At 44.1% G+C, this 24,045-nt stretch overlaps 1 protein-coding gene across 1 annotated transcript in view; it reads right to left on the bottom strand.

The window, feature by feature from the left end:
* The window catches only part of OTOG (otogelin), a 706,015-nt gene that overhangs the window by 358,901 nt on the left and 323,069 nt on the right, over positions 1-24,045 (bottom strand). The window contains 6 exon segments of the mRNA XM_030202446.1: positions 2,541-2,598; positions 2,600-2,647; positions 2,649-2,702; positions 13,839-13,955; positions 15,094-15,213; positions 15,542-15,688. Of these exon segments, the coding sequence (XP_030058306.1) occupies positions 2,541-2,598; positions 2,600-2,647; positions 2,649-2,702; positions 13,839-13,955; positions 15,094-15,213; positions 15,542-15,688 (544 nt within the window).

Here is a 24,045-nt window from a genome sequence, read left to right as displayed (position 1 = left end):
AATTCCCACGTTTCAGGGCAGGGCCACGGGCAGGCTGAGGCTCGCACTAACCCTGCATGCCGTGCGTGATGTGCAGCTATGCCCGCCCCTCACGATGCCAGTGAGTTGCCACGAGCGAGCTCAGCGGACGGAGCTGAGGCCGAGCAGAGCGATGCTGAGCACGCCGCCGCCGCGCACAGCCACATCCGCGTAGGATGGAAAACAACAACGCGCTGATGCAACCTGCAACTTACTGGAGAGATGATAGATCAGCTGAGTGGCAGTGAGTGGGTGCCCGCAATGGCGCGATGTGTAGTACGCTAGGAGGCTGCTGCAGTCAGTGAGCGTGTGCGCTTGGGTGGTGATGGGCAGGCCTGAGCCGAAATCGGGCTGGAAGGAACCTGGAGAAAGGAGAGCTGAGCCAGAGCGCGAGCGGGTGCCGTCTCTGCCATGGTACGCTCTGCTGCTGCTGCAGTTGCAGTTGCAGTGTGTGTGTGTGTGTGCTTGGGTGGGCAGGCCTGGGCCCACCCAGGCCCACCCATAGCTACGCCCCTGGGGTGCTGGGCTAGATGGGCCTTTGCTCTGTCCCAGTGTGGCGATGCTTATGTTTTAAGTGCTGGCATTCTAATCATTTACATGTATATGTGAACATATGTGCACACAAAGTAAATGAGAAGTTTCCAGCTAGGCAGTATTGTGTCAGCAATATTCGACAGCATATACTTTGCAGGTGGGCATTCACATAGGCAAAGTTTGGGTGGAATACGGGTATGTGCATGAATTATAAAATACTATAATCTATGGAGAGAATTCAATAACAGCACTGAAAACTAGGTGCCAAAAAAAATCAGTGCTAAGCACTATTCTATAAAGGGTGCATGCCTTGTATAAAATAGCGTTTAATGTGGATCCCACACCTAATTTTTGGGTGGCAGACTTACACCTGCTGAAACCAGGTGTAAATGACAGTGCCCAAGTTAGGCGTGCTTTGGCAGTAGTCTGTAATTCTGCGCAAAACCTTTCAGCACGCTCTGACACTCCCATGGCCATGCTACCTTTTGAGATATGTGCCATGGGAGTTAGGGGAAAATTTTAATGAGTGTCAATTAATATTAATAATTGGTTGTTAGCACCCAATTATTGATGCATTCAGAGCGCATTATCTGATTTATTTGCACACACATCTCAGAAGTGCGCCCTAAGTTGGGTGCGTAACTTTCGGTGCCATTTATAAAATCCAGGAGTATTTTGTAGCGCAATTATTTTGTTGCACTAAACAACACATTTTTGTGCTATGCTCGAGGATGTATGCAGGAGCTTAAATGGCAGCCCGTTTGCAGGCTTACTCCATTTACTCAGTAATGCTCTGACTAATCGAATAACCAAGGGTACAGGTGCCACGGTATGATAACAGAGAGATACTATTTATTCAATACAAAATTGATTGTAATATAATATCACTCTTTATCTTCACACAGATTAATGGGTTTCAGAAAAATTGTTCTTTTTTGAGCATTTAATTTAAGCCGGTGACTGTAAATTGACCTTTTAATTTTACGTTAAGGCTCTGTGTTTGGTGATTGAAAGCCTGTAAGAAAAAGTTGGGCATCACTAATATAGAACAATAAAATAAGAGACACATTGTAAAAAAAAAAAAAAATGAAGGTTTCAGGCATGAAAAGCACAGACATTTCATTAAGTGTCTGGTAAATGTTAGATGAGTCAAAGGAATCTCTGTTCTTATACAGTGGCCAGTCCTTGTTCATTTGCAGGAAGGAGCCATTACACAATAACTCAGAATAGAAGAGCAGATCAAATTGTACTGTACAAGTTAAAATAGCCTTTCATTCTGGGAAACCTCTGTTCTTTTGTGGTACCAGGATCATCACAAAATTCTTGGAACTAAGAAAGGCCTCTCATGTTTTGTTTCAGGGCGTTGCTTCTTGTTAATATTATCCAGAGGTTTAAATTTCTTCATACAGTGAAAGCCCTCTTTTTTTTTGTTGGAGGGGGAGATAGGTCTTTACCACCTATGCCATCCTTCATCTTTCAATCTCCCTCCCCAGATGGCATGCCCAGGTGATTTTAGTGATCATTCACTAGACCAGAGGTCCTCACCCAGTCCTTGGGACACACCCAGCCAGTTCAGGTTTTCAAGATATCCACAATGAATATGCATAAGATAAGATTTGCAAACACTGTCCTCCACTGTACGCAAATCTATCTCTTGCATATTCATTGTGCATATCTTGAAAACAGTACTGGTAAGTGTGTCCTGAAGAGTGGGTTGAGAACCCCTGCACTAGACTGTGGGCGGAGGAGTGACTGTTCCCAAGGCTACCTCCAACATCACTCTGTAGCAGCATGACTTATCTACTTCACCAACACAGCTCCATTTAATTAACCCCTACACACCAGGATCTCCTGCTCCACAGCCCTTTTTATTGACTTGAATGTCATCTTGCACACACACTGATAAAACTTAATTATCGTCGGTATACACTAGCCAAAGCAAACATCATATAAATGTTATACTCCTTTCTCTTGATTGCACAGAATACTTACAGCATACTCTGGGGATCTCCAGTCAATGGTAATTCCATGCTGACAGCACTGATGAGGCATATGCAGACACACTAGTGCAGAAGCATTCACAGTCACCACCCTCGATTACAGCCACATGTGTCTGCCAGACAGTTTGAATAGAACCAGGTAACATCAACCTAAAAAAAAAAAAAAGTATGCAAGTTACTGAGACAAAATTGTGATTTCTGTTTACATGAGATATGGTGACAGTTAATATTTAAAGCATCTTTCTCTAAATGTTAACGATACAAAGGTTAGCACATCATATTCATTATCTGCCAGTTTCTGTATAGGTCACCCAAAGTTGGGTATGCAAATCTGGCACAGATCGCAGATCCATGTGTAAGCTGATGAGCTAATCAAGCGCTAACACTCAATAATTGGTGTTAATTGGCACTCATTTGTAGTTATGCATGCATCTGCCCTATGCCCTATTCTATAAGGGGATCTGGCCATGGAAAGGGCATAGGCAGGTCAGGGGCATTTCCAGAACTTTTGTGCAATGTTATAGAATACTGTCATTTGCCTGCCTAACTGTCATAAATTGGGCACCAGCATTTACATCAGGCATAAGTGCTCGCACCCAAAGTTAAAAGCTGAAATTGTACTTATTTATTGGGATTTATTAACTGCCTTTATGAAGAGATTCACCCAAGGTGGTGTACAGCAGGTACAGTTTAACATCAAACTTACAATTTTGTTAACAGCATAACAATATTAATAAAATGACCAAATATAAATATAAATACAATGAAAAAGGAAACTTGAAAACAGCAAATTGAAACCTAATAATAAGACTGCCATAAAACATGAACAAAATATATACATTTAACAGCACTGAACTCAAATAACAGAGATATAATACAATGCAAGCATAATAGTGATGGAATATCTAATAAGCACACAACTAAAACAGTCAAATAGCATTGCTATGATACTAATGCATTTCTACAGTATGGCTTACCATATAGTCGAGAGGCCAAATGCAGATATATAGATAGGACACGATAGGTGGTACAGAGTCAGTTGGGATAAATAGATGGGTGACTAAACTGAAGGCAAGTTCTTTGTATGGTTAATCAAAATATAAGGAGCTTATCTAAGTTGCAGTGTGTGTAGCAAGCTAGAGGGTGTATAGTCAGTCGCCTTATGTATTAAAGACTTGGGAGAATAGCCAGGTTTTACCTGCTTCCTGAAGTAGAGGTAGGCTCGAGTTATATGTAGCCCCTCTGGGAGTAATTCCAGAGTGTGGGGGGCTACTCCTGAGAAGGCTCACTGGCGGGTTTCACATCATACAATTCTTTGATGAGGGGTCAGATAGTGATGATCCTTGCATGCTAAGCTAATTTTTTATAAATGTCATTCCGCACAGAGCACCCTTTGCAGAATAACTCTGGACCCCATTTACTGAATTCCCTCCTATGCTATCATCATTCATTTGGTCTGTTATATTCTCACATCAGACTTTCCTCATTATTCTCTTCATCTCTCAGCAGGTAGCCAGCATGCAAAGCCTTTATTTCAATGTTTATCTCTTCTCTCTCATTCTGTCCCATCTACAAGGCAAGTACTGAAATAAGGTTCTTTTGCCAGATAGCAAAATTATCTGTATAGACATTTCCCTGCAATGCTGCTTTTTTGGCTGACCACTGTATATCATGCCATTGGCTTCTTTTCCTTCCCTATCCCCAGTTTGCAGGATATAGGGATGCTACTTCGGTTTAGAGAGTTGCATGGGACAGAAAATATACCCATCCCCATCCGTCCCCACTGGAATCTAAACCATACCCACTCATACCTGCTAAGATCCATTCCATCCCCACCCATCCCCACAATTAATCTTGTCCATCCCCAACCCGTACCTGCAAGAGTCAACACTATTACTTTACTCTCTCACAGCCCTCCATTTCATCCCAACCCCAACAGCCTCCTGTGCATCTTTGGGCAGTATTCAACCAATGAGTGTTCCAAGCCTCAGTCTGGTGTTCCAGTTGCCTCTGTGGAGTCGAGGAGTAGCTTAGTGGTTAGTACAGTTGACTTTGATCCTGGGGAACTGGGTTTGATTCCCACTGCAGCTCCTTATGACTGTGGAAAGTCACTTAACCCTCCGTTGTCCCAGGTACAAAATAAGTACAGTGCAATCTGCTTAAGTGCAAGGGTCTGGAACCAAAGAAATGCATACAGTTAACCAGAGCGTGCACTTAACCGTTGTGACCCAAAGAAGCTTGACATCTGATAAACATATGTACAGTACTGTTTATTATTATACATACAGTATATAGTCTCAGTTAACTGACAATAGGCTGACTTGAAGTAATCAGTTATAGTCCTCTGTACACTCTCGGGTCTGTGAGTTCCATAGACTATGTCTGCCAGACGGTAAAAACTGTGACATCCAGTGGCCTCCAGATAGGCCCGCACGGTGTTGAGACTCTCCAGCGCTCTTGCAAAAGTGACAGGAGAAGGTTGTTGAATTTCATCAGCATGTGCCTCGCTGCTCATTTCTTCATCTATTCCATCATTAGCCGTTGTTGCCTGCATGTAGGAGCATATCTCAACATCAGTGCTGTCTTCAGCTGTTTGTAGATCGTAATCAACAGCTATGTAGCGATGGAACTCCTCTTCAGTAAAACCGGCTGGGATGTCAATAACCTCTTCATCTGACGCATTTGCAACAGCTGCACCTGCTTCATCCCTCTCCACATCCTTAACAAAGCTGCACGCTTGTAGCAGTTCACAATGGTTGATGATTCCAGGCTTCTTTCTGCATATGTAGGGAATCCAACAGTGATAGATTACGAGCCAGTTCAACAGAATGTTTTATCCTTCCCAGTCTGGTCATCCATAATGCTCATCAGATGGCGTAGCACATGAGCCAAATAATGTTGTTTGAAATTGCTATTATGCCCTGATCCAGAGGTTGGATCAGAGAGGTAGTGTGTGGTGGGAGAAAGACCACCTTGACGTTAGACAGTCTGACATCATCCCTGTGTGCAGCACAGTTATCAGAAAGCAGCAAAATCTGACGCTTTTTAAACCCGCATTCTAGTGTCTACTTCTTTAGCCACTGCTTCCAAATTTCCCCGCATCCAGAATTTGCGTTAGCCTCGTATGACACCAAGAAGTCACTTAACTTTCTTGAAGCAACGGGGCTGTTTGCTCTTTCCAATGACGAGGGGTTCCAACTTCTCACTCCCATCCATATTGCAGCAAAGGATTTTCAGTCGGTCCTTCGATGTTTTACTTCCAGTAGTTTTTGGCATGTTTGAATGCAAGGTTCCATCAGGAATCGCTTGCCAGTAGAGACCATTTTCGTTAGCATTGAAAATGTCATGAGGTGCAAACTCATTCAAGATGGTAGGAAGAACTGAAACAACCCAATTTTCAGCAACAAAGTCATCAGCGTCCTGTTTCTCACCATGCTGTTTCTTGAATTTTATGCTGTTCCTTTCCTTCCATCTTTCCAACCACCAACAGTGGCTTTGAAGTCCAAGACTTTCTGCTACCTGGTTAGCTTTCTCCATAAGCAGTGGACCACTGACAGGAAAACTGTCTGCTCCTGACTCAAGAAAACCACCGAAGAAGAGCATATTCTACCTCCTCAGCTTTTCCCGCACGTTTTCGTTTCTGTTGTGGATTTGTATTGTTTTGCCAGTCTTCCAGAAGTTGGTCTTTCTGCTTCAAGACACATCAAATTTGACTGGGATTGACACCATATTCTTTAGGAATAGATGCTTGACTTTCTTTGTTTTCTAATTTTTTAAGAACTTCTATTCGTTCAGCCAGTGTTAAAGTCTTACAGTTCTGCCGCCGCCGCGAGGATGATGACCCGGTGCATGCTCCAACAACATTCTTTCCCCTTATCTGCCTGGGGCAGTTAACGAGGTGGTAATTTGAAATCTAGGTTGTCACGTGCCAATCGGCTTCCATATTCCATGCACGCGCTTATGCAGAGTCTTTCTGCAGAGGAGCGGTCTTGAACCAGCATATAAGCGAAGCTTGCACTTATCATTGGTGCGCTAAAACGAAGTTTGTCCCCATAGAAATTGAAGGTGCCAAAAACGGGACCCAAGTACGGCATGCAGTAAATCACGAGCATGCTCTTATCCGACGTGCACTTAAATGGAGAGCACTGTACCTGTATATAAGTACATAAGTATTGTCATACTGGGAAAGACCAAGGTCCATCAAGCCCAGCATCCTGTTTCCAACAGTGGCCAATCCAGGTCACAGATACCCGGCAAGATCCCAAAAATGTACAAAACATTTTATACTGCTTATCCCAGAAATAGTGGATTGTCCCCAAGTCCATTTAATAATGGTCTATGGACTTTTCCTTTAGGAAGCCATCCAAACCTTTTTTAAACTCCGCTAAGCTAACCACCTTTACCACATTCTCTGGCAACAAATTCCAGAGTTTAATTACACGTTCAGTGAAGAAACATTTTCTCCGATTCGTTTTAAATTTACTACCTTGTAGCTTCATCGCATGCCCCCTAGTCCTAGTATTTTTGGAAAGCATGAACAGACGCTTCACATCTACCCGTTCAACTCCACTCATTATTTTATAGACCTCTATCATAGCTCCCCTCAGCCGCCTTTCTCCAAGCTGAAGAGCCCTAGCCTCTTTAGCCTTTCCTCCTAGGGAAGTCATCCCATCCTCTTTATCATTTTCGTCGTCCTTCTCTGCACCTTTTCTAATTCCACTATATCTTTTTTGAGATGCGGCGACCAGAATTGAACACAATATCCGTGGTGCGGTCGCACCATGGAGCGATACAAAGGCATTATAACATCCTCATTTTTGTTTTCCATTCCTTTCCTAATTATACCTAACATTCTATTTGCTTTCTTAGCCGCAGCAGCACACTGAGCAGAAGGTTTCAACGTATCATCAACGATGACACCTAGATCCCTTTCTTGGTCCATGACTCCTAACATGGAACCTTGCATGACATAGCTATAATTCGGGTTCCTCTTTCCCACATGCATCACTTTGCACTTGCTCACATTAAACGTCATCTGCCATTTAGACGCCCAGTCCCCAGTCTCGTAAGGTCCGCTTGTAATTTTTCACAATCCTCCCCGCGATTTAACGACTTTGAATAACTTTGTGTCATCAGCAAATTTAATTACTTCACTAGTTACTCCCATCTCTAGGTCATTTATAAATATGTTAAAAAGCAGCGGTCCCAGCACAGAGCCCTGGGGCACCCCACTAACTACCCTTCTCCATTGAGAATACTGACCATTAACCCTACTCTCTGTTTTCTATCTTTTAACCAGTTTTTAATCCACAATAAAACACTACCTCCTATCCCATGACTCTCCAATTTCCTCTGGAGTCTTTCATGAGGCACTTTGTCAAACGCCTTCTTGAAACTCCAGATACACAATATCAACTTTATCCACATGTTTGTTCACCCCTTCAAAGAAATGTAGTAGATTGGTGAGGCAAGATTTTCCTTCACTAATCCATGTTGACTTTGTCTCATTAATCCATGGTTTTGAATATGCTCTGTAATTTTGTTCTTAGTAATAGTCTGTACCATTTTGCCCGGCACCGACGTTAGACTCACTGGTCTATAATTTCACAGATCTCCTCTGGAACCTTTTTTAAAAAATCGGCGTTACATTGGCCACCCTCCAATCTTCTGGTATCACGCTCGATTTAAGGATAAATTACATATTTCTAACAATAGCTCCGCAAGCTCATTTTTCAGTTCTATCAGTACTCTGGGATGAATACCATCCGGTCCAGGAGATTTGCTACTCTTCAGTTTGTAGAATTGCCCCATTACATCCTCCAGGTTTACAGAGAATTCATTAAGTTTCTCTGACTCATCAGCTTCAAATACCATTTCCGGCACCGGTATCCCACCCAAATGTAAACCGCTTTGAATGTAGTTGTAAAATACCTGACACGTTTACAAAGCTGGAACCTAGGTAAGTGAGCCCTTGGGCCACTGCTGAGGGGCAGCAGTGGCAGGCAAAACCACCCCACACCAGATGCAAGGCAGAACAAACATACCGGCAAATCCAGGCAAGGTCTCTTAGGCGGACAGCAAGAATAGTCCAGTAACAATCCGGGTCTAGGCAGGCAGCAGGCAGAAGAAAAGTCCAATAACAATCCGGGTCTAGGCAGGCGGCAGGCAGAAGAATAGTCCAGTAGACAAGCAGAGTCAAAGCCAGAATCAGGAAATCAGACTAGGCAGAAATACAGCACAGCACCAACAAGCCAGGTACCTTAGACGCAATGCAAAGGCAAAGCAGAAATGTTCCAAGATGGCTGATAAGCCCAGAAGCAGTTGGAACTCAGCTGCTGCAATCACTAGGCAGCTACGGGTGCTGTGCAGGCTCTGGAAGATCCGGACCGGACTAGGCTGAAATCTGGAACGGGTGACGGTCCACAGCAGCTACCGGTTCTGGCCACCAGAGGGCGAGGTGAACACAGACGTAACAATACCACAGAAAGTGGTATATCAAGTCCAATTTCCCTTTCCCTTCCCTTTCCTCTGTCAGTGCATTCCAAGTCTCATTGTGGCATTGACGGAGGTTTTGATTACACTCCCACAAGAATCCAGTGGCAACTGCTACCATCTTGCAGGAATCCATGCCAACTTCTTACATCCCCGCGGGAATCCCGTAGGTTCTACTACTACTACTTATCACTTCTATAGCGCTGCAAGGCATACGCAGCGCTGTACACCATACATGAAAAGACAGTCCCTGCTCAAAGAGCTCACAATCTAAATAGGACAGACAAACAGACAGAACAACTAAGAGGTAAGGGAATTAAAGAGGTTGGGATAAAGGATACAGGGCAAGTGAGTAGTGGTTAGGAGTCAAAAAGCAGCGTTAAAGAGGTGGGCTTTTAGCCTGGATTTGAAAACGGCCAAAGACGGGGCTAGATGTACAAGCTCGGGAAGTCTATTCCAGGCGTGAGGTGCAGCAAGATAAAAGGAACGGAGTCTGGAATTAGCAGTAGAGGAGAAGTGGACAGACAAGAGAGATTTATCCACAGAACGGGATTCCCATGATCCCCATTCCCATGCAGCTCTCTACTTCAGTTGCACTCCTAAGTCATACATCAGTTCATTAAAACAACAAATAAGATGTGACAAAATTTGTACATTGACCCATTCAGTCTACAGTACTGCCCAGCATCTCAATTTTAAAATAAAAATAAAAGAAATGTTATTTTCCTTTCACATATTTCAAAAGGAAACCATCAGGGATAGTCAGATGGGTATATGAAAATCACGGGCATATGCAAGTTTGGTAGACAAGTAAAGAGGGAGATGGGCGTCCTTCTTTCAGGGTTGCCCAAATCAGCATAATCGAAAGCCAATTTTGGGCGTCCCCAACTGCTTCCCGTCAAGAGGATGACCAAAGTTCCCGGGGGCATGTCAGAAGCGTAGTGAAGGCGAGCGTGCCTAACAGATGGGCTTCCTCAAGCGATAATGGAAAAAAGAAGGGCATCTCTGACGAACACTTGGCCGACTTTACTTGGTCCTTTTTTTTTACGACCAATCCACAAAAATGTGCTCTAAATGACCAGATGACCACCGGAGGGAATCGGGGATGACCTCCCTAATTCCCCCAGTGGTCACTAACCACCTCCCACCCCCAAAAAAAACAACTTTAAAAACTTTGTCTTTTTTTTTTAGAGAATGGGTGAAGGACATCCTTCGCTATGCCTCCGTCCCTGCAGTTGAGGACGTCCAAAATGTGGATGTTTCTGTGAGAAGGATGTCCATGCCTTTGCTATGCCTCTGAAACCCCTTTTATTTAGTTGGATTTTGAATCACAAGTAGCAGCAGTGGGATTTGAACTGGCCACCTCTGGATTGCAAGACCAGTACTCTAACCACCAGGCCATTCCGCCACTACACTCTAGTCCCTTGAAATTTGGCTGTCCCTGTGGGGGGGGGGGGGGGCAGTATGCAGGTCCCTGGGGGGTAGGTATGTGTGTGTCAGTGGAGGCATAACAAAGGCGTGGATGTCTTCAACTGCCCCCAACAGGGACGGCCAAATTTCAAGGGAGTGGAGTGGAAGAGTGTGGTCTTACAATCCAGAGGTGGCTGGTTCAAATCCCACTGCGGCTACTTGTGGTCCAAATCCAAATAAATAAAGGGGTGTCAGAGGCATAGCAAAGGCATGGACATCCTTCTCACAGAAACATCCACATTTTGGATGTCCTCAACTGCCATTGCAGGGACGGAGGCATAGCGAAGGACGTCCTTCACGTTTTCACTTGGATTTGTATTGTGCAGAGCAGCCACGCATAATGCTTGGCTGCTCTGCACCGGCTTCCCCTCCTCAGGAAGGAATCGTGTGCAAATGAGCTAACAGTGAGCAGCTCATTTGCATGTGATTTCCTTCATGCATGCCTTTTTCTGTTCAGTTAGTGCATCAGTTAGTCCACTGCAGTGCCCCCTAGGGTGCTTGGTTGATGTCCTGGCATGAATGCTGTCTCCTCCCATGACCAAATGACTTGGATTTGGTCATTTTTGAGATGGGCGTCCTTGGTTTCCATTATCGCCGAAAACCGGGGACGACCATCTCTAAGGTCGACCATCTCAACATTTATGTCGACCATCTCTAAGTTCGACCTAAATGTTGAGATTTGGGCGTCTCCGACCGTATTATCGAAACAAAAGACAGCCACCCATCTTGTTTCGATAATATGGGTTTCCACGCCCCTTTGTGGGGACATCCTGTGAGGACAGCCTCAGGAAAACCTGGGCGCCCCATTCGATTATGCCCCTCCACGTGTCCCAAATTGTTAAAATTTTCAGCCAAAAAAAGATAGGGGTCCTTTTACGAAGCTGCGGCAAAAGGGGGCCTGCGCTGGCAGGTAAAAGGCAGGCTTTTTTAATAAAGAATGAACATGCGGCAAGTGAAGCACTTGCCATGCACCCATTTCAGGTAGGAGCCCTTCAGTTGGTGCTAAGGCTCCCATGTACCCCGATGGTAACCGGGTAGCATGCGGCACTGCCCAATTACTGCCAGGTACACACTGGTGCTACAAAAATAAAAATATTTTTGTAGCTCTGGAAATGGTGCATGCTAGGGTGGAAACCCGGCGGTACTTCCTTTTTAGCGAGCGGTAAGCCCATGTTGGGCTTACCGCCGCTTTGTAAAAGGGTCCCATAAATATTTATACAAAATCTATTAACATAGGTGGCAACAAATAGAAGGGGGTGAACCTGATAGAGACCTTCCAATTTCCATTTAACAGCTTTCACAGGGTTCAAATGTGAAGTGAATGAATATTAGAATATTAATGTCAAGTAACTGATAGGCCAAGGTGGTGAGCGGTTTTAAAGGACTGACTACCGCGGGCTGAATCTCACCTGGATATTCAAAGCTGGGGCCATGTCTGGGCACCAAAACTGAATATCAGGGTTAGCTGCTAATCCATAAGTTATGTAGGTGCCAGATGATATTCAATGCCTTTTGTGTGGTCCTATTTGCCTGGTTAGCTATAGCCACATAACTGCTAGCTCCTCCCCAACTCTGTTTATGGACCAGGGGCGTAGCTATGTGGGGCCACGGGGGCATGGACCCCCACAGATTACGCCCTGGCCCCCTCTACATTGGACCCCCCCCCCCGCCATCTCCGCCCACCCCCCACCTGCCGCCGCATTAGGTACCTTGTTTGCTGGCAGGGGTCCCCAATCCCCGCCAGCCAAAGAGTTTTCTTCAGCGCCGGTCGACTCTGGTGCCTTCGTTGTGGGATCATCTGTTTCTGACGCCTTACGTCCTGCACCGTGCATGTAGCCCCATGCAGGATGTAAAGCGTCAGAAACAAATGATCCCACAACGAAGGCGCCGGCTTCGACTGGCGCTGAAGAAGACTCTTCGGCTGGCGGGGATTGGGGACCCCTGCCAGCAAACAAGGTACCTGATGCGACAGCAGCGGGGGGCAACAGCGGCGGCGACGGAGGTCCAAAGTGGTGGTGGTAGGTTTGCGGTTGCGGTGGGGGGGAGGTGGCTAAACAGTGCCCCCCCACCTCGGGCTCTGGGCCCCCCTCCCACTGAGGTCTGGCTACACCCCTGCTATGGACCACTGCAGCATTAACTGTACAGTGCCTTGAAAGTCAGAGGAGATATTCAGCGGCACTGTGAGGCCAGCAGAGTGGAGTTTATGCAGAAAGGAGCCTTTATTTTATCGGCCCCATAGTATTTGTCATGCATTTGCTTGAATATTATATTATAGAGATATAACCAATGCTGTGCTGGAGTGGGCTCTCACGGGCTCACAAGAGCCGTTTATTAAGAATTTTGGGAGCCGATTATTAAAGTAGCCCCCCATGGCTAGCTCCCAAACCCTCCTGAATTCTCATTTACTTTGCTGGTGGAGATGCCGAGTCCCATCAGCCAAGTAAATAGACTGCTCTGCTCCCTGCTCCTTGTTTCCAGCACTGAGCAGCAGGCTGGAACTTCTCGTACATGTGAGAGAAGTCCCAGCTTGCTGTTCAAAAAAGCAGTGGGGAGTGGTGGCAGTCCATTTATTGGCTGGTGGAGCTTGTCATCCCTGCCAGCAAAGGTATGCCTAGCGTGCCCGCACGAGAGGGAGGAGAGAAGCATGCATTGCCCCCCCCCCCCAACAGTCCAACCCTGCCCCCCCCCCCCCCAAATTGCAGGGCTGGCTACACCTGGAGAAAGAGCCCATTGTTAAAAATTTACCAGCACACCCCTGGATATAACAGTATACTTATTCTTATATTTTAGTACTGAGAACTACAGTTCAGGTATTTTTAATGCTTACAAACTGCAAATAGAAATATGCGAACAGCAAAAATCAAAACTGAACAACTTGTAAACACAATGCCACATTTTCTTACTTTCCTCTTCTGATTAACCCTTTTATGAGCAAACACATTGGGCCCCTTATTGTAAAATAAATAAATACATTTTAGAAGTCCCACAAATGGGGATAGGCAGCTTTAATTGCTAGGGGAAAACAGCAGTGAAGGAGGCAGCAGGTATGAAGCACTTATTGGGAACTTTTCCTGCCCACTGGAGGACAATGGGATTAGTGGAGTACTGAATTGCACATCTATGAGAGCCCCTCCTAAACTCTTGGGTTCTAGGCAGATGACCAGTTCACCTAAGCCTTAATCTCTGGTTTTCTGTCCCCTACCTTATTTTCTTTGTTTTCTCCTTTCTTATTTTGCCAAGTGAAGCTTCATTCAAATTTAAAACAACACAACAACTCTTCATTTATAGGGAAACATTAATTTTCTAATTGTCAGGTTTACTCACTACAGGATGGCAGGCTTCAAACAGGTCACTTAACAGTATCCCACACTCCTTTTTGGCAAAAGGCTCTCGAAGAGGATTCATAGTGCAAGGATTCCGTATGTCAGAGCTATCAACACACTGTGAAAGAGAGGACTATGTAATTCAAGCTGATGGAAAACCCAGATATAAAGAATGATTATTAGAATATTATATGCATCCAAGTCTATAGAGAGAGGCTCAGGCAATTATGATCAATCACCCACTACATGTCTGGACATGTAATTTTGTTTTTTAGAAACTGGAGCTACAAGTCTGAGCATACATTGAAAGTAAAAGCAGGAATGGTATGTTCTTTCCCTTCAGACAGAGCTATATGAGGGATTTCATATATGAGGGAACGTATATATTGATTTATATTTTCCAGACAAACAATATCAAATCTCACTTCAGAGTTACCATGTCCAACTTTATTACTAGCCAGATTTATTGTTCATGTTCTATCACCAAACAATATTTAAAAAACAGGGAGGAAAAAGCCTCAGATAATGCAGGACATTTTAATTCAATCTTTTCAATGAACCTGCTGCATCAATCACTGGCATAAAAAACCTCTCCCGATATCAATTGAAACCACTTAGTTTTACTTTTACTGAATCTTTTTACAATTTTATAAATTTTTTAATTTTTCAAAATTGAAAAGCTACTTAGCTCAGATGTAGTATGTCATGGCAGATATATCATTCGCCCCCCATGACACGCTACATCAGAGGTAAGTAGCTGTTTTTGAGAAATTAAATTTTGAAAAATTAAAAAATTTATAACATTGTAAAAAGATTCAGTAAAAGTACAAAATAAGTGGTTTCAATTGATATTGGGAGAGATGTTTATGCCAATGATCGATGCAGCAGGTTCATTCAAAAGATTGAATTAAAATGTCCTACACTATCTGAGGCTTTTTCCTCCCTGCTTTTTAGATATTGTTTGGTGATAGAACATGAACAATAAGTCTAGCTAGTAATAAAACTGAACATAATAATCCTGAAGTAAGATTTGATATTGTTTGTCTGGATAACTTCATTCCTCTGTGTATGTTTTTTTATTTATATTTTCTACATTTTATGTATTTTATAGTGTTCGTATTTTAATGGTTTTGCATTTTGAATATATTTATGCATTAATCCTAAATATTTGGTTCTAAGGCTGGCAAACAGCAGTTTTCTATGCTATGTACATAAAATCTCTTATCACTTCTCTTTTTCTAAAACTTTGCGTTTACCTCTACAGCAGCCCAGCTGTTTCCAAACTCTTGTGAGTTTGTTAGCTCAAAATTCTCTGGTGTCCTCATTTCATTTATTGTTTTTAAGTCAAAATTTCCACATAGTCCACTCAGTAAACCCTAGAAAAGAAGGTAGGTGTGATTTTAGTTTTCTTGTTAATCAATATTTTTTGGTAGCTTAAATTTCTGGTTTCCTGATGTCTCCGTTACATTATTCATTGAGCCAAAGTCATTCATATTCTCAGAACTCATATAGGTCTGACTACATAAGAGCAAAAGATGACCTTATGGTCCTTCTTTACCATCATATTCTCTGTTTGCACAGTGATTTTACAATGGAGTAATTTTCATTAAAAAAGACAACTTTATTCCTTATACTAGATTTCATCTTAAATTAATAAAATTACTATCTTCTTTATCATATCACTTGTTTCTCATTGCTCCTTACCTGCCATTGAGGTCCAACTTGCACGTGGATAGTTGTTCTTTGGTCCCATAAAATGGTTATATATTCATTAGGGAAGTGAATAAAGGTGAAAAATCCAGCTTGCCATATATGAATATTTTGAGCTTTGTCTATTAAACTGGAAGGACTCTGTTCAAAGCAACAGATATCATGAAACACCAGACTTAAGAAAAGGTTCACTGTTAGTTTATAATGATTAATATCTACCAACGTTCGTGAGTGATATAACTGTAAAAGAATCTTTTCAGAAATAAGTTACACCCTCCTTAGCAGTATATTCTGTAGAACAAATTATTACTTACCAGAGCCACTAGAGAATAGCCAATGGGAAAAAAAATTATTACATGCCAATATTCAGTGCTACTTAACCAACCAGAAATGGCCACTGATCAGTTAAATAGCATTTGGTGCCTAACCACTAATATTCAGCATGAGATAACTGGTTATCTCTCCTAACTGTCTATATCACATAATAACCAGCAATATTCAGTGCTGACCAGTTAAGTTTAGTGGCCAAATCAGACTGCCTAAATAGCAGTCCTATCTTGGCCACTATAAACTTAACCAGCCAGTGTTAAATATTCACTTAGCCGGTTAAGTTTGAGCTGGCCAAAAAAAAAAAAAAGAAAACGTGTATTCAATGCTGGTCACCGGAAATGGCCCGACACTGAATATCCAGGGTTAGTGCCAATCCCTGCACTTATGCGGGCTGCATCCCACAATTTGAATATCGGGCCTATGGTCTTTTACAAAATGTTGGTAAGCCCAAAGCGGGCTTACTGAATGCTAAATCGGGACTACCACTGGCTCACCCAGCCGCCAGAAGTAGTTCCACCCAGGCTTGCGCCATTTCAGGTGGAAAAAGAAACCCCCGAGAATGGCTTGCATGGTGGTAACTAAGCAGTAATCAGCCATCACCGAGCGCTGTGCGGTTACTGTCAGGTTACCACGGGAGCCCTTATTGCCACCTCAGTGGGTGGCGGTAAGGGCTCCCCGCTGCATGGCCACACTGTAAGAGTTCTTTTACTGCATGGCCATGTTTGTCTGGGGGATTTTTACCTGCTGTGGTAAAAAGGGTCCTTGCATGTGGGAAAAATGGCTCCCACCATTAGTGCTGGGCCCTTTTTCCTGCAGCTTGGTAAAAGGGACCACTAAGGGGCTCTAGAAATGTTAAGTAGTAGTATTTACTAAGTTGCATTAACTGTTCAGTGTGAGAATTACCATGGTTAAGTTAATGCAGTTTATTAACTGTTAGTACATACAAATGGCCACATAAACAAGCTAATGCAGAAATGCCTTTTTGGGGCATGCAATGGAAAAGAACTGCTCTTTACAGTTAACATGGAAGTTGTTGCTGCTTGTTATTGTTAACACAATAGATAATGCTGAGCAGTTAACACCATGTAATAATTGCCAGAAGTTGCATAAATAAATACATTTGAGAGCTCAATATTCAAAGCAATTTAACTAGGTAGGAGAGACTCCTGCCTTGTGAAATCGCCTGTTCCAAGCTATCCACTGATATTCAGCAGCACATAATTGTTTATCGTGACTATACCGTCACTTTTTGCATAGCAAATCAGAACGGTTTACATCTTCAAAATACAAATAACATACAATAATATTCTAAAAGAAATCCATTTTATGATAGGACAGCACTAACAAAAACTTCCATACCAAAGAAGACAAAACAATTAATTGTATCAATCATACACATCACATCAGTCAATTCTTTTTCCTTTGGTAATATATATTCCCTGGTCAATAGTTATATTTTCTTTCCCTCCTGAGTAATTCTCTAGATAGGCAGCACTAAATTTCAAAAGCTTTTTCAAAGAAATACATTTTCAAAGTCTTACGAAAGAGCGTAAATGATTCTTCCACCCTGATTAATTTTGGGAAGGAGTTCCACAGTGATGGTGATAGAAAGAAAAAGGCTGAGGCTTGGGTTGAGTCCCACCTGGCTCTCAAGGGAGGTGGAATTACCAACCTATTGTCAGTAAGTGAATGTAAAGTTTGCGATGGTGTGTATGGAATAGTTACGTTCGCAAGATAGGATGGTGTAGCTGAATAATGCGCTTTATATGAAATTCTCAGATAGATCGGAATCCAATGGAGTGCCACTGAATATCAACACTATGCACTCCTACACCATCCACTAGAGGTTGCTGAAGTCATTTTGATGAAGAAGGGGATCGCTCCTGCCCTTTGTTCCCTGGACACCCAGGGATTTTAAAGGGGACATGGGAGGCCTAAGAGGATGAAGGGGATCCTAGTTGGGAGGAGCTATGTTCATGGAAGGGAGGGGGAATTGAAATGGGGGGGGGGGCCCAATGCTCGGGGGGGGGGGGGGGGGGAAGGAGGGAGGGGAATCAGAATTGAGAAGGAGGAGGACCTGACCAGATACTCTTTTGCTGGTCCTGGCTGATATATTCCACCAGGACCTGCATAAGTGTCTTATGTAGATGCTCAGCTAAACATCAGCTGGAACCTGCATAAGTATGGTGGCCAGGGTTGCCAAGAGACAAAGCTGGACCCGGGGAAATCAATGTTAAGGGGCCTGCCACCACCATGCCCTCCCACCTTGCCCCCAGTGCCACCTTCCCCAGTCCTCTACTTGCCTGGAGACATTGAATGAAAAGCATCAGGGATCAATAGAGACTGACCACAGATCCTTCTTCCTGTCAAGTCCCGCCTTCTGTGAAGTAACTTCTTGTTTCTGCATAGGCAGTATGCGGCAAGAAGAAGGACCCATGGCTGGCACAGCAGTCTCTCTCAATCGCTGCTCTCTGCCATTCAATGACTCCAGGCAAGTAGAGGACGGGGGGTTGGAAGGGAGGGAAAGATGCTGGATCTCACCTGGGCTGCCGGTGCCAGGCACCTCTTGGAGACCGGGCCCAGGGGAATCTTTCCCCCTTCTCTGTGGCCCTTCTGGTGGCTGCCTCCTATCCAGTTATGCCCAGATATTCAATGACAGTTGTGAAAATGTGTAAATATATTGCTTTTTCACTTAACATAATTACAAAGATAGAATATATAGCTTATGCCCTGGTAGAAAGGAACTCTTTAGAGGTAAGGGTATAACCATATTTGTGTAGGCCCTTTCTAACAGAGATCACCACATTATATCTTTCTAAATTACTAACAAAGAAACTGTGTTAGTTTAAAGAGATGTGTGCAAATTGATAAGAACTGCTGAGACAGGAGGGGGAAGAAATAAGCCCAAACTGTTGAGAAATATATATGTGGGTTTCAAGGACAGGCCTTAAAGCTGAAATGGAGGTTGGGCCAGGCACGAGACCATGAAACTGTGAAACTATGTACAAAGGGAACAAGAGAAAAGGGGAGTTGGGGGAAGGTGAAGCATACCATGTATGAAACTTCTAATGCAGAGTTCTCACATAAACATTTGAAGATAAGAAAATGTAAATCGAGGAAAATTTTCAGAAGGGACTGTCTTATGATAGCCAGGACTGATGTAATAGGGGGTAAATGTGATCAATATCCAATGAGAAACTTAGGGGCAGACACCTAATGTAACCAGAAAGAAAGAATATATAAACTGTAAAAATTAAGAAAGGGTGTACCTGCTTGCTTTCAGAGACACCCATTCTTGCAAGAGTGTATTTTGAAATAATAAATTAATTAAGACTTGTTTCACCAAATTTGCTTTTGTAAGTTCTTTTTGTATAAGTTCTGATGTTATCTTGGGGCTATTTATAACAATTGTGGGGGGCTCCAGTCCAGAATAAAGTCATCAGAGATATTGGTGGCTGGCTGCTGACCACGGAAAGACGCGCCTTATTGATTTCAATAGTCCCTAGGATTGTGGCGAGGGATTGAGGTCCTGACTGATGAATGATCCTGAGACATTGGAATTGGTGATTCAAGATAAAGATTTGCAGGTACATTGATCAATCGGCCAAGAAAATTCTGTGCACAGAGCCAAGGTAAGAAAAAATTGACAAGTATTACCTTGATGGCCAGGATTGTGACCAGGATTGTGAGAACAGAAGTGTGTGAAGTGAGAAGACTTCTGGTTATTCACAATGGGAAATAGGCTAGCCAGGAATAAAGGAAAAGGGAAAGTGGGTTCCTTGCCCTCAGATGTCCCTCCATTGGGGCGGGATGTTAAGATACTGGAAAAATGAACCTTGTACAAGAAATAAGGACAGGAAGAAAATGATTCACTATTGCTGTTTTGAATGGCCAAAGCAGAGTATTTTGCCTCCAGCTTCTGGCCCAAATTTGGAGCAGAGGAAAGTTGGATATGTCAGGCTCTTAATTTATATGTGAACAGCAAAGAACCACCCTCTAAGAGGAGTCAGAATATGCTTCATGTTGGGTGGGGAAGGTAGAAGAATTAATGCCACTTAAGGTAAAAAGGGAAGGGAAGAAGGAAGAGGAGTTAAATGTATCTTCCCGTAAGTGGGACCATAGGCGCCTGGTATAAGAGGCTTGGGGAGGCTAAGCCTCCCCAGCCAGAGGACCGTCGAATTATGATTGACAGTTCACGGTCGGACCAACCACGACGACGCCAACACGACACGCCGCCCGCATCAGCCCTCAGTTCCGCCCGCGGGGCTCGCCACTCGGCCCAGCCGTACGATAATCATCAAAACTTTTTCGAAGCGACGCTGACGCGCGCGACCACGACGCCGAGCCGACATGGACACGCCATCCCAAATTCAGCCCGCCCAGCCCCATGCCCCAGGCAGTTGAGTTCCACCTGCTCGGGCTCTCAGCGGCGCGCCGGTCCTGGCTGTGTGCCTGCAGTGCTTACTGCTTCTTCTTTCTTCGCCCTCAGCTGGGCTCGCCTTCAGCTCACGCAGCAGCCACTGCCAGTCAGTCAGCCTTCTTTGAGCGCTCGGCTCGCTCCCGTCCCGTGCTGTAGTACTTCTGTACCGCATAGGCGGGAATGCGCGGGAGGGGCACGTAGGAGGCAAGAAGAAGAAGAAAGAGACTGAGACAGTCTGATGTTCCCTCCCACTTCCTTCTAGAAATTTGCACCATTTGGATTTCAGGCGACAGAAGTAAGGTGCTGCTGTGCTGACTGACTATACAGGTTTTAAAACAAAAGAAGTAAAAAGAAATAAATATTTTGTTATTTTTGTTTCATGCAGATCTTTTTGTTTAAACATAACTAAATGCCTGGGCTATATAAGCCAAGCAAGCCCCTAATGCTTTTGAGTTTTTTTCCTATATTGTTTGTGATGATGAAGTATTTAATAATTGATAACATTTTTGAATAGTATACACATTGGTTAGTATATGCTTTGAGCAGCCACTTTTTTGACATATGATACATATGTAATATCTAGACTGGATGGACCGTACAGGTCTTTCTCTGCCATCATCTACTATGTTACTATGTTATGTTACATTTAATAAAAGTTGTTAATTGTAACTTTTATTTTTACTTATTTTTTTCTGTCTGTTGTCAGACAATTATGGATGTAAGCCCCACCCCAGCCCGCCCCTAACCCTACCCTGACTGCCATAACCCCGCCCCTACCCCGCCTTGGCCTGCCCCTAACCCCACCCCCTTTAGCCTCCCCAAACAGTTGGGCCACCGACCGCCTATGAGTGGGACCCCTTAGAAATCTTACCTCAACCCTATGGAGCAGCATATTGCACCCAATGTTCCAGTTCAGGTGGGAGAGCTTGCTGCAGAACAATTAGCAGAAATAGAGCAGCCTGAGGCTAGTAAAGCTCCATGTAAAACCCAGATGAATGAAGTAGATCAGCTAAAAAAAGACATAGACAGTTTTTTTCCGCTTTCCCAGAAATTAAGCATTAAAAAGGAAACGGAGGAAATGCTCCCCTTAAGGGAGGTGCCCATGGGAAATACTGTAGGGTATGTAAGTAACCCTCTCACCAGTGGGGAAGTGAGGAATTTTAAAAAGGAAATGAAGCCCCCATTAAATGATCCGGCAGGTCTAGCAGAGCAGTTTGATCAATTCTTGGGACCAAATGTATATATACATGGGCAGAGCTGATTTCCATATTAGAATCCTCTTTACAGGAGAAGAAAGAGCTATGATAAAAACTGCTGCTTTTGACTTCCGGTGACGTCATGACCGCGAGGGGTTGAAGAAAAAAGATCTCTCCGGCTTCAATCCCCCCTCCGCACGACCAGCTCACAAACCGCGATTTAAAATTAAATTTCGCCGCAGCCTGAAATGCTGGAGTGGCCGGCAACGAACATTTTAAATTTATTGGCGGCGTGATGGCAGCTAAAAATCTACATAAAGATAAGCTCCGTGGTAGAGGAGCAGAAGACAAGATGGCGCCGCCCGCAAGCCCGCCGGGCCCGACAGTGTCATCGGCCTGGATCGCCGAAACAACTTCGGAAATGTCCTCAGTGTTAGAGGATATGTTGGATCGCCGGCTCTCCCCCATAAATACTAACCTGGAAAAGGTAAAAGAACAGCTCACGGATCTCTCTCGAGACTGTGCAGGCTTTCAAGCACGTGTGAGTGAAATTGAGGACAGAGTAACGGAGGTGGAGACAGTACAGGATATAACTCAAAAAAAGCTGCAGGCGATGGAGGAAAAGATTGAGGACCTGGAAAATAGGTCCAGGAGAAATAATATCCGAGTGGTGGGCCTGCCAGAAACGATACCCGAACGGGGCTTGGAGGTTTTTTTGGCATGCTGGTTTACTAGCGAACTACAATTCCCAGAAGCCTCGGGGCCAATACAGATAGAACGGGCTCACCGCATAGGGATGAAAATGACTGGTACCAATAAACCAAGAGTGGTAATTCTACAATTTTTGAATTATGCGCAAAAACAAGAGGTGATGAAGCTGCTTAGAACCGGAAAGACATTGGAGTATGATGGAATCCCAGTAAGATGCTTCCAAGATTATTCAGCAGGGGTAGCAGCACGAAGGCGACAGTTTTCGGAGGTTTGCTCAACGCTATTCCAAAAGAAAATAAGATTTGCACTACAATACCCTGCCAAACTGCGGGTCACGCATAACGGCATCACCAAGACATATGAGACGGCAGGGGCGGCTAAAGAATTTCTACAGCAGCTGGGAACAACATCTTCAGATGCAAGTTGAACAGCATAGAGGAGCGAACACTTTGAGAGCATTGAGTAATGTTATAAGGAGGGGTCAGAGGAGACCTGACTGGTCAATATATGACAATACAGCAAACTCCCAGCCAAGTACAAAGATGGACCACTTATAGTAGCAGAAAGGCTTTGCAAGACGGCTGCAGTTGGAAGGTTAAGGTTTTATGGTTTGTGAGTTAGACTTTTCCTTTGAGTTTTCTTGCTGTTGAATAAGACACTTTATGGAAGACATGGCCAATGGGTGAAACGGTTCGAACCCCTGGTAAAAGGGGTGAGACCCTGTAAGTGTCTGATCAGCTTGACAATGAAAGTTATGTTTAATGTAACACTGTTTAATGCGGAGGGGGGAGGGAGAGACGTAAGGAAGTCGTGGTCCTAATTGGTGGACCTGAGAATAAGGGATACAGGATTTGGGGGGTGGGGGAGGGGCGGGGGGGGGGGGGGTGGGGGGAGGGAGGAGGGATGCAAGCAGGGTACAAGTATCAAATAGAAAGGATGTAAAGGAAAGCAATGAAGGCTTCTGGGGGGCTCTGTCTCCCCGAGCTGCCAATGAAAGGCGGTTTGGCAATGGGAGACGGGCTCTGATGGAAGCGTGGGCAGAACATAACAGTGATGCTGATAAAGTGGAGGTGCAAGTTAGGGGGGGGGGCAGAGGCTGGGATGTCCCCCTCGATTACAAAAGTGGACATCTATGGATATAGTCACACACTTACAAATCCAAGAATAGTAAGAATAATAACATGGAATGTAGGCGGAGTTAATTCGCCAGTAAAACGCTCTAAGATTTTACAACAATTAAATAGGCAGAAAGCAGACATAGCACTTTTACAGGAGACGCATCTGAACCAGATTGAACCTGGTGGGTTGGGGATTGTATAGCAGCAAATGCACAAGGCAAAAAGGGAGGAGTAGCGATACTAATTAGAAAAGGCATAGCCTCTGTAATTAACCCACTTCTGATTGATACTGAAGGCCGCTATGTTATATTGGAAGTGGTAGTTGGGCGACAGAAACTGCTAATCTGTAATGTTTATGCTCCAAATAGATATGATCGGAAGTTTTATCAAACTTTGATTAATTTTCTGCTCAGGCAACCGCACGCAGCTATAGTGATGGGGGGCGATTTTAATGCAGCTTGGGACCCCTCTCTGGACAGATCAGCTCCGGAGACGGCCTCTTCATGTTATAATAATAGAGGCCTCTTACAATTGAGCCAGATGTTGGGCCTGGTTGATGTGTGGCGGGTGCTGCACCCAGGTGAGAAAGACTACACACACCTGTCACGGGCCCACTCAATTCAGTCGAGAATCGACTATATTCTGACATCGCGCCAGATGTTTGGGGAAGTGACAACAGCAGAGATAGGACCGTACATGGTGTCAGACCATGCCTGGGTTAAG

This window comes from Microcaecilia unicolor, chromosome 4 (assembly GCF_901765095.1).
Source record: "Microcaecilia unicolor chromosome 4, aMicUni1.1, whole genome shotgun sequence".
Lineage (NCBI taxonomy): Eukaryota > Metazoa > Chordata > Amphibia > Gymnophiona > Siphonopidae > Microcaecilia > Microcaecilia unicolor.
Note: the sequence above shows the minus strand (reverse complement) of the source record. Positions and strands in the feature narration are given on the sequence as shown.